The sequence below is a fragment of the Ixodes scapularis genome, unplaced genomic scaffold (genome assembly GCF_016920785.2).
Source record: "Ixodes scapularis isolate PalLabHiFi unplaced genomic scaffold, ASM1692078v2 PGA_scaffold10__122_contigs__length_95168666, whole genome shotgun sequence".
NCBI classification, from domain to species: Eukaryota; Metazoa; Arthropoda; class Arachnida; order Ixodida; family Ixodidae; genus Ixodes; species Ixodes scapularis.
The window spans coordinates 33,232,924-33,258,781 of NW_024609836.1; the positions used below are offsets into that span (position 1 = coordinate 33,232,924).

At 45.5% G+C, this 25,858-nt stretch overlaps 1 protein-coding gene and 1 non-coding gene across 2 annotated transcripts; one reads left to right on the forward strand and one right to left on the reverse strand.

Annotated features, from left to right (window-relative positions):
• Positions 1-573: 573 nt before the first annotated feature.
• On the forward strand, positions 574-22,371 carry LOC120849563 (putative nuclease HARBI1). The gene is made up of 5 exons (XM_042288519.1): positions 574-767; positions 20,285-20,386; positions 20,558-20,687; positions 21,908-22,114; positions 22,306-22,371. Exons 1-5 carry the CDS (start codon positions 574-576, stop codon positions 22,369-22,371), a joined length of 699 nt encoding a protein of 232 aa, XP_042144453.1.
• Positions 13,841-13,922, reverse strand: Trnaf-aaa. Its single transcript has one exon. It is a non-coding gene; the product is annotated as a tRNA-Phe (tRNA).
• Positions 22,372-25,858: the final 3,487 nt, after the last annotated feature.

The following is a 25,858-nucleotide window of genomic DNA, read 5'->3' on the forward strand; positions in this document are numbered from 1 at the left end:
TTAGCAGCATCTGCGGAATTCCGGTCACGCCTTATGAACCGCGGAATAGCTCCTCTGTTGTCGGTGTCATCAAGAACGTCTCTTCTGACGTAACAGACGCTCATCTCAATACATCGTTACTAGCCTGCTGTCCCATATCGAATGCTCGACGCCTGGGGAGCACTGAAGCTGTACGAATAGTATTTTTGTTCCCATGCTTACCGACGCACGTAACGCTAGCACATGTAAGATACCCTGTGACGCCTTTCAAGGATCGCCCTATCCAGTGCTCTAAATGCGGAAGCTTTGGCCATCGCCCAGCGGTGTGTCGTCGTTCTGCAAGGTGCAGCAAATGTGCAAGTGAAAGCCACACCACGGAACAATGCAAAGACGACCCTAAATGCGCAAACTGCGGAGAAGCACATCCTTTCACATCCACAGAATGTCCGAACTGGAAGCGGGAGTGCGCAATAAAACAATATCAGATGGAGAAGAAAGTAGACTACATCACAGCACGTACAGTAGTTTGCTCTGGAATATACTCGAAACCTGCAGTGGAATACCCCCCCAAGAAAAACGAGCCCGGTAACCGTAATGTCCAACAAACTAAGAAATCCCCGTCGATACCTGGCTCTACACGTGGTTCAAACCAACTTGCAACAACTCCACCGTGCGGCACTCCTCAGACACCGTCAACAACAGTTCTACAAGTCCCAACAGCTGCCTGTAGCTCCACTCCTCAGAAAAAGTACACAGCAGCGCTACAAGGGGAACCAAGACAAAGCAAGGTAAAACCTACTCAACATCCAAATCCCGTGCCAAACAACACAGGTGTAGAACCCCCCAAGCAAGCAAACCTGCATGAGAGTCAGCCTTTCGGCGACAAGCCCACGCAAGCCTCCAAGGTATCTGCACCAGCCGAAAAATCCGAGGGCATTGGAGCTCTCCTTAAATCCATCTCTGAAGTAATCCGCAAAATTCTTCAGCACTTTACATCCCCTTACGCGTTAATTGCCCTTAAGATCATGGACTCTTTCCTACCCATTATTGAGACATGGTGTGGTTAAAACACTTGGCCTTCGAATCATTTTTATTTTTTTTTATTATCATTATGTCATCCTTACAAAATTTTAAGTCTTGCACACTATTTCAGTGGAACGCACGTGGACTTTGTTCAAAGCTGTCTGATTTCCGTCAGCTAATTAGGGAACATCAATTTCCTCTTATTACTATTTCCGAGTCAAGAGTTGCTGACTCATTTCGCCTAAATGGCTATCAAATATATCATTCCGAAAGAGGCGGGGAGGAAAGTAGGTTATTTCTCGGATGTCGAACTGACGTTACAGTAGTCGAGCACATTATTGCTCCCCATCCAACAAATGAATATGTCTGTGCCACAGTAGGACTTGGGAAAACCAAACTGACTATAATCACAGCCTATATCCAACCGAATGTCCCTTTCGATTCAGGAAGACTTGATCAAATTTTGCAAACTACTCCAACCCCTCACGTCGTCTGTGGAGATTTCAATGCCCACAATCAACTTTGGGGCAGCAGAAAAACAACGTCACGAGGAACAGCTCTTGCCGACCTCATGGAAAAATATGGGCTTCTCTGTCTTAATGACGGAAGTGTAACATTTCTAAAAAATGCGAAATCAGGAAGCTGTCTCGATGTTTGTTTCGCATCCAGTGACCTCTTCAACAAAATGTCCTGGCACACGGACCTTGAAACGCGAGGAAGTGACCATTATCCAATACTCATGGCATTAGAAGGAATACCCTCAAGGAAGAAGCAACTACAATCCATCAACTGGGACAAATATAGAGAAATGGCAAACCAAGGCATAACAGCTGCGACAAGTGATGATGAATTAATTCCAACTTTATCATATTCCCTTACTGAGGCAACATTTTTTACCTTTGTGCGTCAGGTTGAAAATGCATGCGATCAAGAATACTTAAGACTACGTGCTTTAAGACGGAAAACAGAGCGGAAAGCTCTTCGTACAAAAGACCCGGTAGATATGCGAGCTTCACGACGGGCACAATTACACATTCGGAGACATCTCGAAAAATTAGCAAAAGAGAGGTGGAGGGAGATATGTAGAAATCTCGATGTTCGTAAGTCATTTACATACATATGGAAAATTATCAGAGGTCTAAGGAGAAGCCCCCAGCAGCGATATCCATTTAAAGCACTCTCACTATGTGAAAATCAAAGTGAAGTCGATACTGCGAACAATTACTGCGCTTTCCTAACAAGTGGTGGCATACACAGTAGTACTATCTCGACTCCGGGACCTACCACACCTGCTGCAACAAACGAAAGTCTAAATTTGCTCTTCACTATTGATGAGCTAAATGCAGCAATTCAAGGTGCAAATAGTTCAGCGCCAGGTAAAGATGGCATCACGTATAACGCCGTGGCACACCTTTCCCAACATTCCAAACTCAGACTTCTTGAATACTACAACAATTCCTGGATCAAAGGAGCCTTACCACAAGAGTGGAAAATTGCAAAGATTGTGCCGATTTTGAAGCCTGGTAAGCCGCCCACTAGTCTCGAATCTTTCCGACCCATTGCACTCTTGAGTTGTATAGGAAAGCTAATGGAAAAAATGGTACTCGGTAGAATTTCATGGTTTTTAGAACAAAACAAATGTTATTCAGAACAAATGAATGGCTTCCGCCGTGGACGGCCATCTACAGACTGCATCATTGATCTTACAACGAGTGTCGAAGAAGGTAGAGCCAAAGGTCACACAACCACTGCACTGTTTTTAGATATTACAGCAGCATTTGATTCTGTTCAGCATGAGGCAATATTAATGGCTCTCGCAGATCTAGGACTTGGAGGACGCATTTATAAATGGATATAAGATTACCTCAAATGCAGAAAAATTTACATTGATACTTCAGAAGGAAGTTCCAACTATTTTGATGTTGTCAAAGGAGTACCTCAGGGTGCAATACTAAGTTCCACTCTATTCAACATCACACTGATAGCATTAAAAAAGCATCTTCCCCGAAGAGTTAATATTAGCATATACGCTGATGACATCTGCGTATGGTTTACTTCCCGCTCTAGGCTAACTGTAAAGCTGCGGTTGCAAAAATCTCTCCATATATTGGCAAATTTTCTAGGTTCCAAAGGCCTCCAGATTTCTCCCAAGAAAACAGTTGCCATGGCATTTACGAAGAAATCTATGAAAAAGTATCCGATCTTTTTAGGCGGACATACAGTTCCTTATGTCACAGTACATAAATTTCTAGGGCTCAACATTGATCGAAATCTCTCATGGACGAAAGAAGTTAATTCTCTAAAAAAGCGAATCACGGGAGCAACCAATGTTCTACGCTGCCTTGCAGGAACAGCTTGGGGATGTAACTGCAGATCAATGATTCTACTCTACAAATCTCTGGTTGAAGGAATAATAAGGCACTCTATTCCACACCTAACAAATATAAGCCTAACGAGTAAACGGCAGCTTCAAGGAACGCTTAACAGATGCATTCGAATCTGCCTTGGTCTACCAAAAGGTTCATCTGGACCTGGCACGGTAGCAGAAGCCAAATGCCTTCCTTTGTAAGTATTACAAAAACAAGAAATAGTACGAATTCATTTACGCCATAAAACTCAGCATAAGAATCACTATCTTTCTAAAATACACATAAAACGTTCAAACTCCAGCTATGGGGATACTTTAGGTCGAAATATTGACAATATTCCAAAGCAGGCAATTTTTACTGACTACTCCAAAATACCTCCATGGACGCTTCGAAAAATGGATATTGAACTAAACATCCCCGGAATCCTCGCAAAGCACCAACAGAGTAGCTTAGTTATGCTACAACTTGTAATGAGTTACATATATGAAACTTACACTAGAACAACGCACATATATACCGATGGCTCAACAACGGCGACGACTTCATCGTCAGCATTCTTCGTTCCATCGAGATTTCTTGCAAGATCTTGTCGTCTAAACCATCATACATCATCAACAGCCGCTGAGCTTCACGGAATTAAGGAAGCAATCAAGTATATATGCCAACAACCACCACAAAAATGGACCTTATTTACAGATTCGAAATGCGCTTTACAGTCGCTCAGTCCTATTGGAAAGAAATCAATGTATTCGATTTATTGCCTAGAAATAGCTGAGTACCACCCCCTAGCATTCGAAAACGGTCACCAAATAACCTTTCAATGGATACCAGGACATTCCGGTATACGGGGTAACGAATGCGCTGACAAATCAGCCAAGAGGGCCCACCAGCACATCTCAACACGAATGGTTCCTTTTACGAAAGGCGATTGCACATCTCTGACAAGACAAATAGCAAAAAGTGCACGTGAGATGCTTTGGTTCTCACCAGATGCTAACTACAAATTTCTCTATGACATAGACCCTTTATTAACAACACAACTACCAAGCGATCTACCACGAAATTTAGAAACTCTTATACATAGACTTCGCCTCAACTGTGCGTACACGAAGAACTATCGCTTTAATATAAAACAACGCGTGACCCCGGACTGTGAGAAATGCGGTGCGCCGGAAACCATCAGACACATTCTACTCACATGTCAAGCATATGAAAATGAACGCAAAGTTTACAAAAATTCTACGAATGCTCTGGACTGTAGACTTTTTGATCTACCAAAGCTCCTCGGACCTTGGCCTGCTAAGACACAACGAGCAGCCCTAAAAGCTCTCTTTAAATTTCTCGAAGACATTGACTTGCTGACAGTGCTTTAATTATTTTTCTAATCTTTCTCTCATATCCCATCCTGAAACTAGACACTATAGCGTGTATATATTTTAACGTTTCATCTCATCATCATTGACCCTTTGTCGATCGTCTTTCTGTCCCCCCTCCCCTTCCCCATCACAGAGAAGCCTGTTAGAGCGCAAAGCTCAGACTAAACTCTCTGTTTCAATAAAGATATTCTCTCTCTCTCAAGATAACCATGAATGACTGACTTTGTCGTCGTCTTTTATCAATTCACCGCTGCGCTAATCTTGATTCAGGTAAGCCTAAACTCTATGTCCACCCCACTACTTTTTTTTTGCAATGCCACTCTTCTACATGTCGTCTCTTTCACGAATTTCTTTTTTCTTTATAAAATAAAACTTACGCAACGCTTTTGGTTTCTGTGTTGTTATGTTTTACTGTTGAAACGCTCCTACTGATTCCACGCGCTCGATCGAGCGAAGTGAGTTCGTCAAACCCACTCCAAGAAAAGTGTGTTCCTCAGGAAGGAGCCGTGCGGCACACTACAGAAATGACACTAAGGGCGAAGTGAACTCGCATGCAGTGACACTAAACTAGCCCGTCTGACAGGGGTATAAATGACAGATTGCGCGAGCACAACCAAAAAGTGAGCGGACAGCGTGACGGTCATTTGTCGATGCACTGCCATGACTGTGGGTGCAAACCTGAACTTAATTTGTGCACTGTCATTAGAAAACATAGAGATAAGACGGTAACGGCAATTATAGAGGCAGACCTGATAACAAAACTACGGGGATCGATGTGTCAGCGTGGCGTCGATCGATTTGGCCGACAAAGAGACACAGTTCTTGCGATCAGTGGCGTGGCTTGGGATTGGTTGAATGGTGCGATGATGCAGAGTATTTATACCCTTGATTTTCTGACGATTAAACCAGTTGAAGTTAGCGCATTGTGTTATCTCCGTCCTACTCTTGGTACCTGTCGTGAAGCGCTATTATGTTCTCCCAGTCGCGTTCGTTCCTTTGGCTTGGTGCTGTTGTGAAAAAAGGAAGCTCTCCCAAGCATGCCCCAAAACGAAGTCATCTTGGTTTCCGTCCGATCGTCAAGATGTGACTCTCGTCGATTGTGACTGTGTTATTTGAGATTTTTCTCAAATAAATTTGTTTCGGATAATGTTGCATGGTGTGGTACGTACAACATATTGTTCGAATGTTAACACTTTCTAAATTGTATGTCCGTGTCCTCTCCATCGGTAAACACGTTATTTGTGAGCGTGAAATTTGTATGCCTTTCGTCTCTCTTCTGTTGTAACTTTCTTTTGAAAGCTAAGCGCTTTGTCGTTTCACATGCGGCGAATCGCGCAGCGCCGTCAAAACTTATCGTAAAAACAATGGCAAAAAACAAGAAGTATACATTCGTTTAGGCGAGCGCGTACCCCACAAAATAGTTTATAGGTTTTTTATTGCTTTTTTTTTCAAATATGGTACAATGCTTTCTCAGTGTCCTCAAGAAAATACATGCACCATGAAACACAAAATACAGAGGGAAAAGACGAGAATTTAGCCGCCAGCAGTGTTTGAAACTGCGCCTACGCAGGCTGCGCCTATCGAAATCACAGTCCACTCGGTTAGGGTAAGAGGGGACGCCGGTGAGAGTCTAGCCTCAAACCCAGTGACTGGGCTCTAAAACGGTTTGCTAACCCCGGGATCGAGTGCTTCTTGGAAAGGTGTATACACCAACTCATGTTTACAAACAAACCGGGGCCCCCTCGCGGACGCCACCGCCGCCGTGGATGCGCGATGGGGGTGTGGGCATTTGCTTTGACACGTGTTAAGAAAGTGCATGGTTTTCTTTGAAAACAAAATATGCTACTGTTGTGTTTGGGGTCTGTTACAAGCCTCCTGATTATAAATTGGGCTTTGTTTCAGCTTTTCATGATACATTTTGTGATTTGTCATTACGGTTTTCTGGCTGCTGCCTTATAATTTTCGGTGATTTTATTTATCCTTCTATAGGTTGGTCTCAAAGTCAACCTTCTTGTCAGAGTGACATTGCTGAGTGCGAAAGTTTCATCGAGGCTTGCCTTGACTTCAACCTTTCGCAGCTTGTAACAATACCTACACGCTCCACTCCTTCGACCTCAAATATTCTTGATTTCATCTTGACTACGCAGCCCGACTTCTTTCATCCAATTACTACCCTTCCAGGGTTATCTGTTCACAACGCCCTGTTTGCGCAAATCATTCTGCCAGTCACAAGAAAGGAAACCATTCGGAAACCCATTAGAAGTTATGGCCGGGCTAACTACGATGCAATAAACAGCGCATTAGCACTTTTTTACTGGCAGGTTTTCTTGCATAACTTTGAAAGCCGCACAGTTGTGCAAAACTGGGAGCTATATAAAAATAAAGTGAAATATCTTATTCATAAGCATATTTCTGTTATTTTCACTAAGACGTCAAATGTTTCATCGTGGTACGAAGCCTGATCGAGGCGCCTAGGGAATAAGAAAAAAACGTCTATTCCGGCGTGCCAGGTGCCGTGACAGTCCCTCCGACTGGCATGCATACCATGAGTGCGAAACAGAATATAAACAAAAAGTTGCTCTAACTAGAAATTCTTACTACCAAATCACTCTCCTCAATATCTTGCGTACAAACCCCAACAAAGTTTGGACAGTAATAAATCTTAAATCGGCTGATGCATTAAATATTATTGATATATAAAGAAATTCACTACCTGACCTTGAAAGTTCTCGTGTTTTGAATTCTGCTTTTTCTGTAGTAGTTTCATGTGAGAATGCAGCCCTGCCTATTTTGGATACATTATTTGGACATGATAAAATGGAAAGTATCACGATTAATTCATCTGGTGTTGTAAAACTAATTAATAACTTGCAGGTTTCTTCTTTGAGTGGTGAAGACGAAATTAATGCGAAGGTTTTAATGAATACTAAAACAATTTCCAGCGTCATATTGTCCGCAATTTTTTCACAATCTTTGTTTTTTCATTTAGTTCCTATTGACTGGAAGGTCGGTAAAATTATCCCGTTATTTAAATCAGTTCAAACCCTTAAACTATCGGCCCATATGCATTAGAAGCTTAGCCTCAAAAATGTTTGAACATATATTACATTCGAATACCATTCGCTTTTTAGAGGAAAATCAATTAACTTTTAATTACCAGCATGGGTTCCGGAAGGGTCATTCCTGCGAGAGTCAACTCGCAGGATTCATTCATGATATCCATCTTTCTATTGACTTCGGTTCCCAAATTGAAGTTATTTTTCTTGATTTCGCCAAAGCGTTCGACCGGGTCCCACATAAGTGTCTGTTGCAAAAACTTACCCATCTAAAATTAGATAGTAACATCATCCTGTGAATCAAACACTGGCTTTCTGACCGAAGTCAGAACACGGTCGTGAACTCTCATAGTTCAACTTCCAATCCTGTGTCTTCGGGTGTTCTTCAAGGCACCCCCCTTGGACCCTTGCTTTTCTTAATATATATTACCGACTTACCTTCATGTATTTCCTCCCGCACCCGTATTTTTGCAGACGACTGCGTTGTATACAGGCAAATTTCTAACGAAGGAGATAGCATGAAGCTACAACATGACCTCACTAACGTATCATTGTGGTGCTCGACTTGGCTCATGAAGCTTAACCCTTCTAAATGCAAACTCATCTCTTTTGTTAGGAAACAAACCTTTCTTTTCTCGTAACTATTTTATTGATTCTAACGTTGTTGAGTCTGTTTCCTCTTGTATATACTTAGGTGGTCACGTCGACTCGCATCTCTCCTGGAAGGTACATATTCGGTCACTGTTATCATCGTGCAATCGTTCTTTGGGCTACCTAAAACATACACTGCGTTGTGCTCCTCCTCACTTAAAGAAAACTGCATACCTTTCATTGATTCGGCCGGAACTTGAGTAAGCATCGGGCATCTGGGATCCTCACCAAGCATATTTGATCACTGAAATAAAAGCCTTTAGAGACCGCGTCGCGCGCTTTATTTTTTCTGATTATTCTCGACACTCCAGCGTCACCTTATTAAAACAGAAAGCCGATCTTCCAGAACTGGCCTTAAGACGCCAGCTTTCTTGCTTATGCCTTTTTCATCACATTTACTATGCACCGTCTCTCAGCCAAGGCACCCTAACACAGTCGCATTTCGTTACACCTCGTCTTAATCACTCATGTAAGATTGACCGTTTCACCTGCCGCACTTCCATTTTTTTTGTACTCCTTCTGTCCTAAAACAGCAGTGTGGTGGAATGATCTAACAGAGCGCATCTTCACTGAGATTAACCCTGATAGCTTTCGTTCTCTTTTCAGCAGCCATTTAGGTATTGTATGACACGATTTCTTGTATGCTGGCAATACTGTGGAAGCTTTCATTTTTTGTTGCTTGATTTACGATATTTTATATGTTTGCAATGTGTGCACGTTTTTATTTTATTATTTTTATGTTTCATACATGACGTATTTATCCCCCCCCCCATCCTTATGTAATGTCCTTCCCAGAAGGACCTTTAGGTTATTTCAATAAATAAATAAAGAAATAAATGGATTGTTCGATCAGAGTGAATTGAAAAAGTAAGCATTGAATTGTACGAAACAATGCATATTGACCAATAAAAAACTAGAAAATGGTATTGTTTCCTTGCGCAATGAAACCGGAATCACGTCAACGAATGGAAATAACAAGAACTTAAATTCCGAAACATCTTTCGATGTTACGTTTGCCGGAAGTGGCAGATCACACGTCGAAAGTTTCATATTGTCTCAAACTTTTCTTTATTCTATTAAAACAAGCTTCAACTTTTTCCATTTTTTTTATCGAATGAAGATGGCAGCTCGCTTTCAAGAATAGCTTGGTTTGCTTTTGTCGTCATGTTTCGCTTAGAACGCCGCGTGAGAGACGGAAATAACACCAGAGTGTCCCATGCCTGAATGGCCGCACTAAAGTGGTCAGATATGTTAGAACAACAGGCGCGTCGCGAGGCTCCTGGAGGACCAACGGCCAGAAAATATTGTATATTTTAAAATATTACCACGTTAATGCAAATGAAAAAAAAAGAGAGTGGTTATAACATTCTTCTTTTTTTTATGTTTCCGTTCGTCAAGAGCCTCCAATACTCGTAGCAACCTTACTTGTTCACCTTGGTGTAGAAAAGAGTCCAGACTGTTATGGGACGTTTTCGTTATTTCAACTTTAACTGCAACCGGATTTATTCGTAAGAGAGATAAAATTACAGACATTTACGCATCTTTGTAATGTAAAATTAGAGAGAAGCTCTTGAGGCAGGCACGTCACCAGGATTTTGGTTCGGCGAGGGGGGGAGGGGGGGGGGGTGTCTACCCATCACAAAGTGCCGTATGAGAGGGAGGGGGGAGAGGAGGCCTCAACAAAATGAAAAATATCGCAAGGGGGGGGGGCGGCCCCATCCTCCCCCCCCCCCCTTTTTTTTGGCTACGTCCCTGTCTTGAGGTATTTTGATTTTGCAAAACACCGTGGTAAGGAATTTAAAGAAAAAAATTTATATTGATTTCCCTTTAAGGTAGGACAGAGAGTTCGAGGAGGGTGTGGTGGGCTAGCCCCATAACGCAGCGCGCGCAGTGTATACACTGCGCGCGCTGCCTTATGGGCTAGCCAACACCACCTAGACAGAAGGCCTCCGCATGGTTTCCTCTTCCTCTATGAAACGCCATCACAGTCGGATCGCGCTCGGTCGGCTATTGTACCCGAGCCCGACCTTCGACGCGCTGATTGGCCACGAGCCGCAGCCGAACACTGACGCAGCACTCGTGCCCAATCTCTCGCCTCGATCGATCTGACTATGATAACGCGTGTGGAGGCCTTCTGTCTAGGTGGTGTTGGGCTAGCCCATACTGCTATAGCATTATGGGGCGTCACAGACCTAAGCGTTAATTCAGTTTCTCCACTAAATTTAGCGGATAATTGAATTGGCGTATAGGTCTTTAACGTCCCCTAACGCAACGGGCGCGGACACGCCCACACCGACGGCGACGCCGCTATATTCAGGAACGAATATGCTGCGAAAAATTGACAAATTTTGCCGGCGAATTTTGTTCCGCGTATGAATTTTGCTGTGTGCATACTCTGCGCTTTGCCCTGCGGAGTTTTTTTTTTTTATGAGATCGCCTAAATATGGCGATAACTCGCTCTGGTGGCCCTATACATACTAGAAATCCTCAAATCATGACGGTACGCCGCCTATTTCGCTATTAAACAAGCAAAGGTCGCAACACACCAAGGTCACCTCAGGCGACCGGAGAAGCATGTTCCGAAACCAGGACCACACTCAACCTACTGGCAACGTAAGCGATCGAAAGCGTTTCTGCGGTCGGCCCACCACAATTGGCCGAATGCTGACTATGACGTCAGCAAAGGATATCTCATCTGCGGAAGTAAGAGGAATGTAAGAACTTCAATTTTGACGGTGTTGGCAGTGTTGCTTTGAGACCGCTATGATTTCAGGCTTCCACAATGCTTATTACAAACACCATCAAGCTTGTTGTTCACAAGGTAATGACGTCACGAAAGGTAACCAAACAAGGGCGCCTCCTTATACCTCCGAACGGTGGAACCGTGGAGTGATACTTCGAATGCGCTCAGCTCGTTGCCCATACAGCCCTGACTACGATTTAACCCAGCGAGCACGGCGCTCGAGAGCTGACGACCGGACATATCATTCACGCGGGAAAAAAACTAAACAAAAAACAAAAATAGCGCGTTTTTTTTTAGACGATTATTGCAGTATTATGGTCCCTCTCTGCGAAAACTTTAAATGTTTTTTATAGTTTTATTTGCTTTTATCATCTACAAAACCATACACATTTTGTAAGAACTGCGTTTGCAATCTCAACGAACTATCGCGTTTCCATTGGTCGCATGTCGTCCTGGCTGCCGGAGATGGCTTCTGTGTGTCCGATGTTTGATTGCTTTTTGATAACGAAATCGAACGCGCATCGTTTTGATAGTGCATTTCTAGTATGATTAGAGCTTGCAGAGAAGAGTTATCGCCATATTTAGGCAATCTCAGAAACCTACTCACGTCAACTAAAGAGAAGGCCTCTAAAACGATGGTTTTGAGTTTGAATCTTGCACGTTCTGATAAAAGGAGAGCCAATTGACGTTAAATACACGCGCAATCATTTTAATTCACCACGTAAAAGGGAAGTTTATAACACTCCCTGAGGAGCACTACTTTTTTTACTACGGTTTTCGAGGAGAAAACGAGTGTAAGTAACATTGATCTTCAGTTATTTGCCACCAGCACGTTGCATCTCTATACAAAATGTGTTGTCTCATGGGCATTTTCTACGTTTTGCAGCAAAAGCGGCTCGCCAGATGGGCGGGAGATTGTTGCTCGACAACATGGCGATTGTAATGAACAGCATGAGGGGCCATCCGTCGACCTGCTGTTCAGCCTGGCCTGAAGGAAGGTCAAGTGGCACCTCATCGGCGTGCACTTTTGCGTATAGTGGCAATAGGTAATCACATTTTACTAAAATTTGCCGTTGCCTTGCGAACTTTATTGATTGTTTACTGCTCCCGTAATATCCCGAGTCATCGTCCGCCCACCTGGTGCCTCATATATTGTCCACAAATGTGGTAAAGGGCAATTTCTCAGAGTCGATGTGCAAGAAGTTTAGAGAAAGTTTAAAATCACGCATTTTTTCTCAACTATGCTCGTTTTCACCTCAGAAACCATAATGAAATATTCGCATTTTTTTATGTTAAAGCAATTGAATGCAAATGTGCAAGCGAGCTGGACAAGAATGACGAAAATAATCTCAGGAGAAGGGGAACAAGAGGGGCAAAGGACAAACACAAATCTTCAAACACAGCTAGGTGACTGGTGCGCGACCGAAAAAAATCCGCCTGGTCCGGGTGTCGAAGCGGGGACCTCTCCATTTTCAGTGGAACACTCTACCAACTGAGCTCACCAGAGGTTAGACGTCAGTAGAGCAAACAGGCTCTATCAGCTTCACGGGAGTGGTGACTGGACTGCCATCAGTCCCGTGAAATAAGTGGGCAAGCGCGGTGAAAGTTTCTAAAACCATCCAGCATTACGCGTAGCAACTGGATACTGACAAAGCGGTATTTCGCATAACGTGAGTAATGTTTGAAAACAAGTGTTTCAAGCAGACGACACGATGATTCTCTCTTCGTTGCGTAATTCTTCGCGGGACGTCAGGGCTGCCCTCTTAGCTCGCTCGCCCGGCACGGTGGACGAGAAGTCCTGAACTCCCCTCTTCTCGCGGCAAGAGGGAAGAGAAGGAAGGTTTTTTCTGGTTTTTCCATTCTTGAAGCGCGCCGCGACGACGGGGTACGAGAACGAAATTTCTGCAGAGTGTCGCCCATAAAACTATCGCTTTAAAAAGAGGTCCGTCTCTTCGAGGAGCGTTACCGATTTCCACCTTTATGTAGAGAATAAAGTTATATGCAGGAGCATTTCAGATTCGATATTTGTTACCTTATCGAGTCGTACACGTTTCGATCGCAAAGAGCATCGCTTCTTGCACCGAGAACCAAATCTTCTAAGAACTTCTTCGCGCGGCATATCAATAATGCTCAAGACTTCATTTTTTCTTTAGGGGAAAACGAGTATAGTGCGGGTGGACAGGAATTACAGCAAACTCTAAACTCGTCATCATCGTACACGGAACGCTTGTGAAACAATGTTTACCATCTCGTAAAATGCATTGCTTTCGAATCTCCTTTTGGCCCGAGCACTTGCCCCGAAAAAGAGCGTTCCAGAGCACAGCTGTTTGTGGCCTTTTGTTGATCTGCAGGCGTTGTCTCCGGAGCATGAAACGACCGCTCTTCGTCGGGCGTACACACTCCTGCAACCAGTGCAACAAGCGCAGCAGATCGTCAGATGGCGGCCACTCCTCCGCCGCCGTCAGTTGTCTTTGCGATGCCTCTAATAAGGAGGGACGCGCTGCCACTCACTGGCGTAACATACAATGAACAGATAGTTTTCTATTGCCTCAAGCTTTTAGGGCCGAACCTCCTTAGGGTCTAGCCTTGTCCGTCCGTCCGTCCGGCCGGAGTCCGTGCTCACATAAAAAGAAGACTTGTTTCCGCAGTCGAGAGGATTCGAACCTGTGCGGGGAGACCCTAATGGAGTTTTAGTCCATCGCCTTAACCACTCGGCCACGACTGCGGGACGAGTAGGAGGCTCTGAGATGTGGTAGTAACTCAAGAGCTGGGGTTTTTGTCATGAATGAAACGTTGCATGTAGCCGCTCAACGTCTATACAGGAGAGGGCGTTGCGGTCAAATGCGTATATAATCGCGTTAAACTTTGCATGCGTTGGCTCAATGTTTTAAGACAAGAGGGAGCTGCGGTCAAATGCTCAAATGCGTATATGACCACGTTTCATTCCACACATTCCCTTTCTGACATGGACCGTTGACTTAAGCAGTGGAGATGCGTTCCCACGGCTTCTAGCGGATCCAAGCTGATCTGCTAGAAGAACCACTGTCTCTTCATTTCACCGACCATAAAGCAGTAATAATGAACTCGCAACGCGACCCGGAACTCAGCACTACCTATGAGAAATAGAAAAAAATCAGCACCATAGTGACCGCATCCCTACCTATGAACTATAAAATCAGTATCATCAGCACCACCAGAGCTTCTCCCCAATCAACATCATTCACCACGTGGAGATGCGGTCATTGTATTTTTCTCCAGAAGTGGCACGCAGGGATGAGTGGATGAAAATTACATGCATCTTCCCGAGGGGGAACCATGGGGTGATGCGGAGCATCGCGGATCGTTACTGTTGCTTCCATCACACTTCATCGGAAGAACGGAGTGAAGTGGAGTCAACAGCGGTGAACTGAAGGCGCGCAGAAATTGGTTTGCTCTTTATGTTTATACAGGCTTGATGGAGATGCGCCTCAACGGGTAATCGGTCTCTTAGCTGTAGATGAGAAATTTGGCCAGTGCGGTACAACCGCTAACCTGCGGTTTTTAACGTGCATCATGCAGTAGTGATCACACGAACGCGTGCCGGTACGAAACTCATCCAGATCGAAACGGGCGGGGGCGGCGGGGATCAAACCCAGGAGGTTCCCAGCGCAAGCTTTCGCTCCACGCTCCGAGCTGAGACTCGTTAGCCCACTCGGCCACTTCCTCCCCTTGAACGCGCGCAGCACGCTACCGCTGCTTATATTCACACTTGAAGGAGAGGAGGCTAGAGGAGGAGAGTTCTGCATGCGCGCGCGGTGTGAGTAGAAGCGAACGCACGCGAAGTGCACGCAGCTGGTAGAGAAAGAGAGCGGAGAGAGTAACGCGCAGCTGTTGGACAGAGTGAAGGAGGAGAGTTGCGCATGTGTAGTGTGAGTGCGGGCTACGACGCCGCGGGACATTGACCCGAGCAAGAGATGCTCCGCATCTAAAAAAAGAAAAAGATTTAGTATGGCGCCTTCGACGACAGTGGCGTGCCAACGCTTGTTCCTGGGGGGGGGGGGGGGGGGGGTCTAAACCCTCCCCCTCACCTCCCCCCCCGGATCGAGGGGTGGTGCCCATAATATTCCTTGGGCGCCGCCGGCTAGTGTTTGTCCTGCCCAGTGGCGGCAGTTTCAGGGAGGGGGGGGGGGGGGTGCAAAACACATGCGGTGCCCGCCCCCTTGCTCCCCGGTTGATACGCCCATGTTCGACGATCACGACCTTAACGCACGACTTTACCGAAAATTAAAATCTCACCACACGTTTTTTCTACGATTACTGAAGATGATGCTTTTTTTTTTTTTTCGCAGCGGTATAGCAGCGTATAAGTATGATTTCGTGATCACATAGACGTAGCGAGCGTTCGGGAATGCTGACACTACTCACTTTTCTTGGGTGATGAAGACGCGTGTTAATTTGCGTTCTTCACACACGCGCTTAAATACAGTACGCTCCAGTGATACCTTGAACTTGAGGACACGCATGAAGTGAGCAAACTGAGAAATCCGGACGATGTTCGGGTACACAAATACTAAAAAAAAGTACCCCTACATTCGAGGAAATTAACAAGCACGACGGCACGAACGTTTCTGCCTCATGGGGGTGCCTCCACGACATTGCCGCACCTGTGGATGGATCTTCCCTTCTAGGACGTGCTTGTTTATCATAACGTTACACGACGACCTTTCACAGTCAAGGATAGCGCTCTGCGCGGGACGATGAGCTTCCTCCACGCCGACCACGTCGCCAATCACGCACCGAAGCCATGTTTTTCAGCAGATAGCAGGAATGCGCCATGACCGGCATGCAACGCGAGCGGCCGAGCTCTCCTCGACCTATGATTGGTCTCTCGGTGTGGTCCCTTCGTTCGTTCGAACATGTAACGAAAAAGTTAAGCCTGACTCAAGTCCTTTCGTTGCGAACGAACAAGAACGAAACGACGGTTTGGCGCTACCCATGCCACGGCAACTCCTCGTTCCAACCGGTTGCATTCGGTCGTAAGCGTAACGGTCGCTCTGAGCGGAAGTGTATAGGCCTGTTCACACATGCAGCGGAGCGCTACAAGCATAGCGCTGACCTCGTGCTAAGCACGTGCCGACGGGAGCGTTCACCAGCTTTGTATCGCACCGCCAAAACTGTTGCTCATGGCAGACGATAAGTAGCTGACGGCACGTGAGGACCGCTACATCAGCGCTTCGCTGCATGTGAGAACCGGCCTTATGAACAGTATTTTAAGATCTAAAAGGCTGCCATTGAGTCCGTCTACATATGGCATCTGCAAAAAAAAAAAAAAAAAAAGAGGGTGGACATTACCACGATTTGGGCTGTAATCGGCGGATGTTTGCCGAAGTCGGTTCGCAGAGGGGGTGGCAGGACGAATTGCTTCGAAGCGGCAGTGGTTCCCTCCCCACCCCAGGACCAGCCACCTGCAGCCCAGTCCTGTTGTCGTTTTATTTGTTCAATGAACATTAAAAAAAAAAATTGTTCATTGGTTATGAATAGGGTTCCGCGTTTTCGGTTTCTATTTTTTCAAAATTCGGCATACTTTTTTCGGTGTTTATTTAAAATTAAATTTTCTGTTTTTTCGGCGTATATTTATGCCCACAAAAGTTTATCGGTTTTTTTCGGTGAATATAAAATAAACACCAACAGGCACGGGCCAGATGATTCTTATATATCTGGTATTTGTGATCGCTCAAAGAATAACGGCAGAGATACATTGAAAAAGAAATGGACACTTTATTTGGCAAATGTGTGGAACTGTAAAAAAAGGAAGAAAAAAAAACAGTAGTACAAACAAGTCAGATATGAAGCCTTTGTCCAAAAAAACATGGAACTTCACCTTCTGTACATCAGGAAGGATTTACGTGATCATATTATAGTGCACACACATGTACTTTCCCAGGTTTTGCTCGTTGATCCGCACTCTTTTTTTTTTCCTGTTAATATCACCCTGAGCTTCGAGAATGCCCTCTGAACGCTAACACTGGACACTGGCAGGCTGAGGAGATGAAGCGCTGCCTGAGTCAATATCGGCCAATCACCAATTGTGACCGCCAAAAAAGACACGGTGCGACGTTTTGAAGCACACCACACCATGCAGAGCTTGCATCAAGTCAGTCTTCCTTACAACGAGTTTGAAAACACGCTCGTACATGGCAAAGTCATGCGGCATTTTGGACTTCACGTTCCGATCGATGATGCGCACAGTAAACCAAAACGTCGTGATGGCATCCGTGTATCCCATACATTGGGTACGTTTGGATAGACATTATCGTCACACCCTTTCGTCACGGCTCTTCGTTACTACGGGAAGACCAAGGTAACCTTTTCCGGCTAAAACTGAATTAAAAAAATGAATTCGGCGTACTTTTATCGTTTTTTATCGGTTTAAAATAAAAATTCCGAACATAAAACTGGCCTTTTTCGGTTAAAACCGAATTTCCGAAAATGGATTCGGCGTACTATTATTGGTTTTCATTGATTTAAACCGAAAACTCCGAACCCTAGTTATGAATTGTATTCGCGTGCAGCCCAGTCCTGTTGTCGTTTTATTTCTTCAATGACCATTAAAAAAAAAGTGTTCATTGGTTATGAATTGTATTCGCGTGCCAAATAAAACTGTGCATGGAAAATTGCTTTTGTTCATTGCATATTTTCCGTATACTAAGCACTGAAGAAGAGCTGGGATTGTTAGAGCTAGGGCGCCTTCATGTGCGCTTTGCTTAGGGTGGAGACATCTGGCCATTTTGTTCCCACTTTTGCATTTATTTCTTGTTCAGAAGCGCATGAAAGAGCGTGTCCCTGCACGCGTCTGTGGCGCTGACTGTGCTATGGCGACATTTTGTTTTCTTCGATTTCTTTGTATTTTCCCCGTCAGCGCGTGCTGTCGGCATCGGGTACTATACAAAGGGTGGCATCACTCTAAACGGAAGGTCATTGAGGCACCCTACACACTAAACATTTTTACACCCTTATTGGTGTAAATGGCATGGGTCACAACTCACCCCCTTATTGGTGTTCAAAAACGCCCTAAAAAGGCGTTATTCCTCACACCCTCAAAAACCGGTGTGATTTTTCACACCCTTCACAGAAAGGTGTGATTCTGCTCTACACCATTTCATTAGGGCGTGATGGCAGCAACTAGTACACCCTTCCAAAAGGGTGTACTGCAGCCAGAAGAGCATGGTGAAAAAAACAACAGATTAGTGACAGAAAATTGGGACACCACACTATCTCAAAATTTTTTGAGACATGTTTTGTTGTCCCGATTCTTTGTCCCTAGTCTCGGTTTTTTTTCGCCATGATCCTTCACCAGCTCGCATGCGCAGTAACTCTCACTTCATTGAAATAGAAGAGGTAATAGAAAATGTGTAACACACCCACAGGGCGCAGGTCCCCGCAGCACTTCATGAAAACGTATTTACGGAGAAATGATTGCTAACTAACATGGGCACCACTTTATTTTCTCAAATTGAAAAAAAAAACAAAAAAAAACATGCGTGGATCGTTTTCTCTTTTGTTGCGAATTCGCGACAAACCAATGTCAGACCTCAAACGCGAGCATTTGTGACCTAATGTTAAGTTTTCAGGACAAAGCTACAACATTCTTAGAATGCAGTCAAACTTTTAGTAAGGCTTTCCTTCGCCTAAAGCTACTTTAAGGCTTTCTAGCTCTGGTGACGTAAGCAAAACTCGACAGGCTGGCAAAGACGGAACGTCCGGGAGTTGCTTGGGGCATAAGCGGCAGTTCATGTTTGTAAACAGTAAAATTGTCTATTGAGACGGAAGCAGGACTACTACCAGAAGCATGCTTGCAGAGTACTTACAAATGAAACACCGATCTCATGTAATCCGTGATAGACGTATAATCCGATTCGGGTAGCACAGAACAATTCACGAACACAACGTCGGTGATGAAACGGTCGCTCACATCCGACGGAAGTCTCGCGGTCGCCGATGAGCAGCTCTCTGTCGTGATAGATGCACAATCCGAATCGGGTAGCACAAAACAACGCAAACACTATGTCGAGGTTGAAGGCGGTCGATCATATTCAGCGGAAGTCTCGCGACCGCCGATGAGCAGCTCTTTGTCGAAACGCGTCCAACAAACACGGCACAATAATTCCATGGACTCCGACGAAATAAACGACCATTACCAAAAAGTTAGTATCGACGTATTCCGGCCGTTCAGGACGAAAAATCACCGCTGCGACTGCAACGCACGAAACACAGGAGAAGACTGAAGGCCCGTTCACATACCTGCGTTCGGAACGACCACTATGCTTACGAACGAATGCAACCGCTGCGACTTCAACGACAACTGTGCACGACGTGTACACACACTTGCAACCGCATACAACCAGACGGATCAACAGCCAATAAGAAACGAGCTTCAGTTCTTGCTCTTAGCCAATAGTGAGCAACCCAACAATATACGCTTACAAACATGGCGGACGGTTTCGTTCCCGACGTGAGGTCCTCACCGGAGCAGCCGGAGGTTTCGGCTACGGCGTACAGCCACGAAGATTTGCTGTACGCCTACAATAGCTGCGTAAGGGCCTATGTTGCCCGTGCAGGCAGCAGCATTGACTGGGCACTAGTCGCGCGGCCATCCGCTGCGATGTTGCTCTTGAGCCGCCAAAGACGCCCCCGCCGAGAATGGGTTCGGTTCATCCTTCGTTCGCGGGAGAACCTCGGCGAGTACCGCCACCTAGTCCGCGATATGGGGCTGGACGACGGACGAGATTTCTTCATGTACTTCAGGATGACGCGGGAAAGGTGTGTATTGCACCTCACTTTTTCCAATGCTAAATGCATATCAAATAGCTCGAAGGCCCGCCAACGTGTAGGAGGCGCTTGTTTAGGGCAGGCACAGTCTGATTACTTCGCTCGCTCGCTGCCATTGGAACTGCCGAGTCCTCGTAAAATAACGCGCAGAGATAACATAAAAAAAGAACGAGGCAAAGAGCGTCGTTTCCATGGTGCGCGCATTTTTAAAAGTTTACCTTATAGCCCGAACCGAAGCAGCTAGAAATGGAGACGGCCTGTAAACTGTTTCCTCTGCAGGTTTGAACACCTACTGTCCCTTGTTGGGCCACTCCTGCTGAAGCAAGCCACCTTCTCGAGAACGCCGATCGCTCCAGCGGAGAGGCCGTCCTTCACAATCAGGTGAGTTGAATAACTTCATTCTTTTCTGCTCTCTTTCAAACTGCTGGGTCACTCACCATTTAATGTGTACTCAGTTTTTAAGTTTGTTTTCATTTAACCAGTCGGCTCTAGAAGTTGAGATGATCATGTGTTACTGTCTCTGAGTCTGTTTCCCTCATTTCACTATTTTAGGTACCTGGCTAACGGAGCCTCTCAGGCAATATGCACGACCAGTTACCGGATCGGCCGGTTGACGACCTCCGGGATAATCAGGGACACGTGCCAGGCCCTCCACAAGGTGCTAGACCCACTCTACCGCCCTGTGAGTAGACATGCTCAAGAAAATGTTAATCCTTATGTGACGTCATGACAAGCACTTTTCGCATCGAATACAGATGTCTAATACCATCTTCGATCAGCACATACCGGAATTGCCCTGAAACCGAGACAGTCCTCAGCGCTCGGTCGTGCAGCGCGTAGTCGGTGCAACATTATTAGGGAGTTTTAGTAGACCGTGTTTCCCGCTCCGCTAGCCCTCCGCTACGAAGAAACCGCCACTGCGCCTGCGCGCCGATGGCCTTGGCTGTAGAGTTCCGGGTAGCGGAGGGGCTCAGCTGAGCGGGAAACACGGTCTACTAAAACTCGCGACAAACTGCGCCGTATACCGGTGGACCGCGGCGAGCACCACTATGCGTCACTTCGCGCTGTTTGTTTGTTTTTCTTCTGTACGTCTGCAGGCAGTGCCTGTCTGCTGTCAATTTCTCCTGGCTTTTTACTCGCGGCTTTAGCATTTTTACACAAATGGGCATTGTGGACGTGATTGTCTATAGGGTCATGAAACAAGTAACAATTCCACAGGTATATTTTGCCCATTATTGTTGGTAATTGTACCACCAGACAATAGCCATACCTCGGTGTTATCCTAATGCTTCACAAAGCTTTCCACGAAGTTCGTAACTTTCGGGCGCTCCTTGCCACTGCAGCAATCACCGGTAATCGCAGAGATGGTAAGAAGCTCGTCGGTCTTTACTGTCAGAAGGGTTGGGAAATTCATAGAGTACCGCTGTTAGGTGTGTTTGCTTTCACAAAATCGCCATCTGCTATTCCCGCCATCTCCTTGTTTCCCGGTCCTGGCTGCAAAGCCTGATGGGGCTGCACCCCGGTGCACTGTTGATTTTTTTTTGGTGCGCTTTGGGGCAACAAAAAGCCGCATCGGGAGAGTGCGCTCCGTTGATCGAGTATGTCCGGTGCGCACCGGTGCACTTGATCGAAGACAAGGCGCACCTCAGCGCCCCGGTGCACACCGCTGCGGATGATCGAGGAAGCTCTGAACGTTTAAATTACCTGGCTGGTAAATCAATGTACCTACTAAATTCAGGTTTCTTCTAAGCCTATCCTTCCGAATCATCAGATGCTACATCCTTTCTTCTTTGCTCGTGTGGAACAGTTCAGTTGTTACTGAATTCTGGCTATAATGAGCGTTGTGTGCTATGGTGGCATTTAAATAAAATTACCCAAGAGCATTTTTTGACTGGCTTTCAGGCCCCCAACACTGGCCAGTGGGAGCGGCTCGCAGCGGAGTTCGGCAGGCTGTGGAACTTCCCGAACTGTGTCGGAGCCCTGGATGGCAAGCACGTGGCCGTCCAAGCTCTACCTGGTAAAGGCTCCGACACATTCAACTGCAAGGGGTTCCACAGCATTGTCCTCTTCGCAAGCTGCGACGCCAGCTACAAGTTCACGCTGGTGGACGTTGGGCAGCCAGGGCGGTTTAGTGACGGGGGCATCTTTCGAGACTCCGAAATGGGACAGTCTCCGCTGTCGGGAGGACTTGGTCTCCCGCCAGCTGGGCGGCTACCCCATACATCAGCCAAGCTGCCTTTTGTCTTTGTGGCAGACGAGGCGTTCCCCCTGCTGACTAACCTCATGCGCCCTTACCCCAGGAAGGACTCGCAGCTGATGCAGAAAGTGTTCAACTACAGGCTATCCAGAACCAGGAGGATAATTGAGAACACTTTCGGCATCCTAGTGGCACGCAGTGTTGTACGGAACGGCGTTCCAAGGAACGACGTTCCTGGAACGCGTTCCTTTTAGGAGGAACGAAGGAACGCCTCCGTTCCATTTTGAATCAGTGGAACTAGAACGGGAACTCGTTGCATTTTTAGTGGAACAAAAAAAGGAGCGGCGTTCCTTCTTTTCGTCCAGTGGGATAATTTTTGTTTTATTTCTAAGAGGGAAATTCTAAAAACCATATCTTTAAGAAGAGCGGGATCTCGTTAACTTTTTGGTTACTTGTATTAAGGTTTATTTTGTGTGGTCCTCGCTTGGTAACAGTCGGGTGCAGGAGAGCTAGTGGACATCGATTCTTTTTTCATTACCCGAGACTGCGGTAGAAAAAGCAAAACTATCAGTCGAAGGAAGAGACACAGAACGAGGGTCGTTTCAAACTCTACTTTCTTTTTTTTCCCACGAATCCTAGTACGCCTAGAAATCTAAGGCCCACTAAAGCCATCACTGAACCTCCACAAGGAGACCTACAGTTACAACAAACGGACAGGTTTCCAGACATGGAACACACACTTGTATCACGAACGATGGTCACTTGAAGATACACAAAAAATGACCTTTATTCCTTCACCCCTTGTCCCCTACTTTCGATCTGAACAACGAATCCGACCTTCACCAAGAAGAATTTGCAGTTTTCAAGACTGACCTTCCAAAAGCCCTATCCTCTTCTTCACTTGCTCGTCTTGAGGACAGCAACAGCGAGAAGCAACTGCTGTTAGGTTCGAACAAGGGACTTGTTAGACTGAAACGTGTGAGGTTGTTGTAAAACCCTCGTGCAATGTGGGGTAACAGTACATTTGTCTCGTCTGAATCGTCCACCACAAAAATGAATAAGGTTCAAAGCTGAGATTTTTAAAGGTTAATATATCAACAAATGAAACCCTGCTTACTCTTGTTTTCTTCTCCTGGTGCCCTACCATCATGGCATTCAAATTCGTATCTTTACATAAAATAAAATAGACGAAAAAAAAAACTTTCTTCGATTTAGCAAAATATGGTAGTCAGCAAAATACAAATGTAACGTATATGTAACGATACGTTCCATTTTTTTTAAAAGTGACGGGAACGAGTTCGTTTTTCACAGATGGAACTTGTAACGGGAACGCGTTCCAAGAATCAGAAGGAACGAGGAACGATCTTTCGTTCCTTTTTTGAGGAACGTGTACAACACTGGTGGCACGTTGGCGCATTTTCAGACAAACAATCCAGGCGTCTGAGGAGACTCTGGAGGCCATTGTCTGGGCGTGCGTCAACCTGCATAACTACCTGAGGGTGTGTGACGAGAGCGAGCAGGGGGAGCGTCGCTACTGCCCCGTCGGTTACGCAGACCAGGAAGCTGCATCTGGCGCTGTAACCGGCGGTCAGTGGAGGAGTGATGCTGCTGGCACTACTGCGCTGTCGGATGTAGGCCGTGTCAGCTCAAACAACGCCTCCGACACTAACAAAGCAGTGAGAGACAAGTTCATGAGATACTTCTGTTCCTCGCAGGGCGAGGTACCATGGCAGTACAATGTAGTGTTCAAAGGTTCTGCTCTTGAAAGCTGAGTTCTTTTTGTGCAAGCGTATGTAAGCTTCTGAATTGTTTTCTTTATTGTGTTCTTTACTATCTGAATAGGCAACTCCGTTTCATCTTTTTTTTCTTTTCTTTTCAACAATGCAGTCCTCTTCAGCATCACCCAGGAAGACTGCACGTCGAATATTACGACATAGTTGCGTCTTGATGTTTCCTAAATGGTCCGGCAAACTTTGAAACTCGCCAAGTTGCCGAAATCGGCCGATTTGAGCGAGCAAATTGAGGTGCAACCAACAGACCAGTCAAGGAAGGCTAATGCGTGGGCATAGCCAACATTGAGCTAAATGTCATCACAATTTCCCCTTTTGCTTGTTTTTAGTTCTCTGTGCAAATGTAGCAGTTGACGTGAGCAACGTTTCCTCTCGGCGCTCAGCGGTGTCCAGATGATTGGAGCAACGCGCCTGCGCAGCGCGCTTCTTGGGAGCCGTACGGTCGCCCTGCCATTATTACCGTCGTCGTCTCACCGTTTGTGATTATTGCCTCTCGAGGTTTCGTCCGCACTTCGGACATTATGTGCGCAGACTTATGCCGCAGTTGTGCAGACGTCGTCGAATGTCGTAGACACCAAAACGCGGTGAAGAGTGCGGTGCAGACTACACTTGCTCCTGGCACATGCCCGCCCCAATCCCGCCTGTTGTTGCGTAGAGGATCATGTGACATCTCGTACCACGTTATAGCCATGTTCTTGGCGGCCAAAGGCCAATGTTGCCAGACGGAGCAGAATTTTCGTTTTAGATTTCTGCTCGTATGTAACATATTGAAAAATATATATTCCATTTTTCGGGACACAAATAACGTAGTCTTTTCCTACGACAAGTAATGCAAAATCACTCATTAATCCGAAATATTCAAAATTGAATGGAGTTGCCCTTTAATTAAACTGGTCTGGTCATTGTTCACTACAAAGAAATGAAGATAGTTAAGTGATCCAATGTGCCTTTCTACCCAAGCCTTGTCAGGTGGAAGAAAGTGGAAACGAAATGAGTAAATGTTCCACTAACAGGTAAACAGCACGGAAAAAATATACTATCTTCATGACTCTGCGGTGTGTATATATTTAACCTTCCTTCAACATGTCACCATTCTCCCCTGCGGGTCTGGAATTCATCTCCTACTCTGCTTTAGACCATGTTTTTCTTTTCCCCTCATGACCGTTTCGGTTTTGAATGAAAGATATTCTTCCAATTGTCCATACATTTTTGTCTCTAGCCATTTAAACTAACTTTTTTAGAGCAACTGAGGGCTGTGACAAGTGTTACTTCTTGTTGCCACTTCAAATTTTATTGCAATTTTATTTTAACTGTATTGCTGTTCTTATGTTGCTCGGCATTTTAGTCAAGTAACATGTTGCTGGCGTATTTTTATAGCATGGCAAATGTGCTCTGTGTGTTGCTCTGAACTGTACAGGGGGTGGGGGCCCCTGTCATGCAGCAATATCTTTTGCCCCTGCCTCCCTACCCGGTAATGCCGGTGAAAATCCAAATAAATAATGAATGAATGAATGCTGAGGCGAGTACTGGACTGGATGTTTATTCATCATGATCATTTAACATTTTCATGAAACACAGCCAACTCAAGTGTGTGTGCAACAAACATTGTTCACAAAAATCTAAGAAGGAATGTAAAAAGGATACCTAAGGCAAGTATGAGAAAAAAAGAAAATTAAACCCTGCAGCGTATGCATGAAGTACATTGCTCATAGAAATATCAGAAGCAATATAAAAAGGCTGCCGAAAATAGGTATGACAAAAAGCAAAATAACCCCTAACCTCCCTCCCTCCCCCTCCTCCTTCTTCTTCCTTCCTCCCTCCTCCCCCCCCCCTTCCCCCTTCCCCCTCCCCCCCCCCCCCCCCCCC

Excerpts from the sequence above, each read along its gene's own strand:
- LOC120849563 (XM_042288519.1), top strand. The coding sequence starts at position 574 with ATGTCCAACAAACTAAGAAATCCCCGTCGATACCTGGCTCTACACGTG. Across the intron at positions 20,688-21,907 it reads TAGACCCACTCTACCGCCCT|GCCCCCAACACTGGCCAGTG; the intron begins GTGAGTAGACAT and ends ACTGGCTTTCAG. Across the intron at positions 22,115-22,305 it reads ACAAGTTCACGCTGGTGGAC|GAAGGACTCGCAGCTGATGC; the intron begins GTTGGGCAGCCA and ends CCCTTACCCCAG.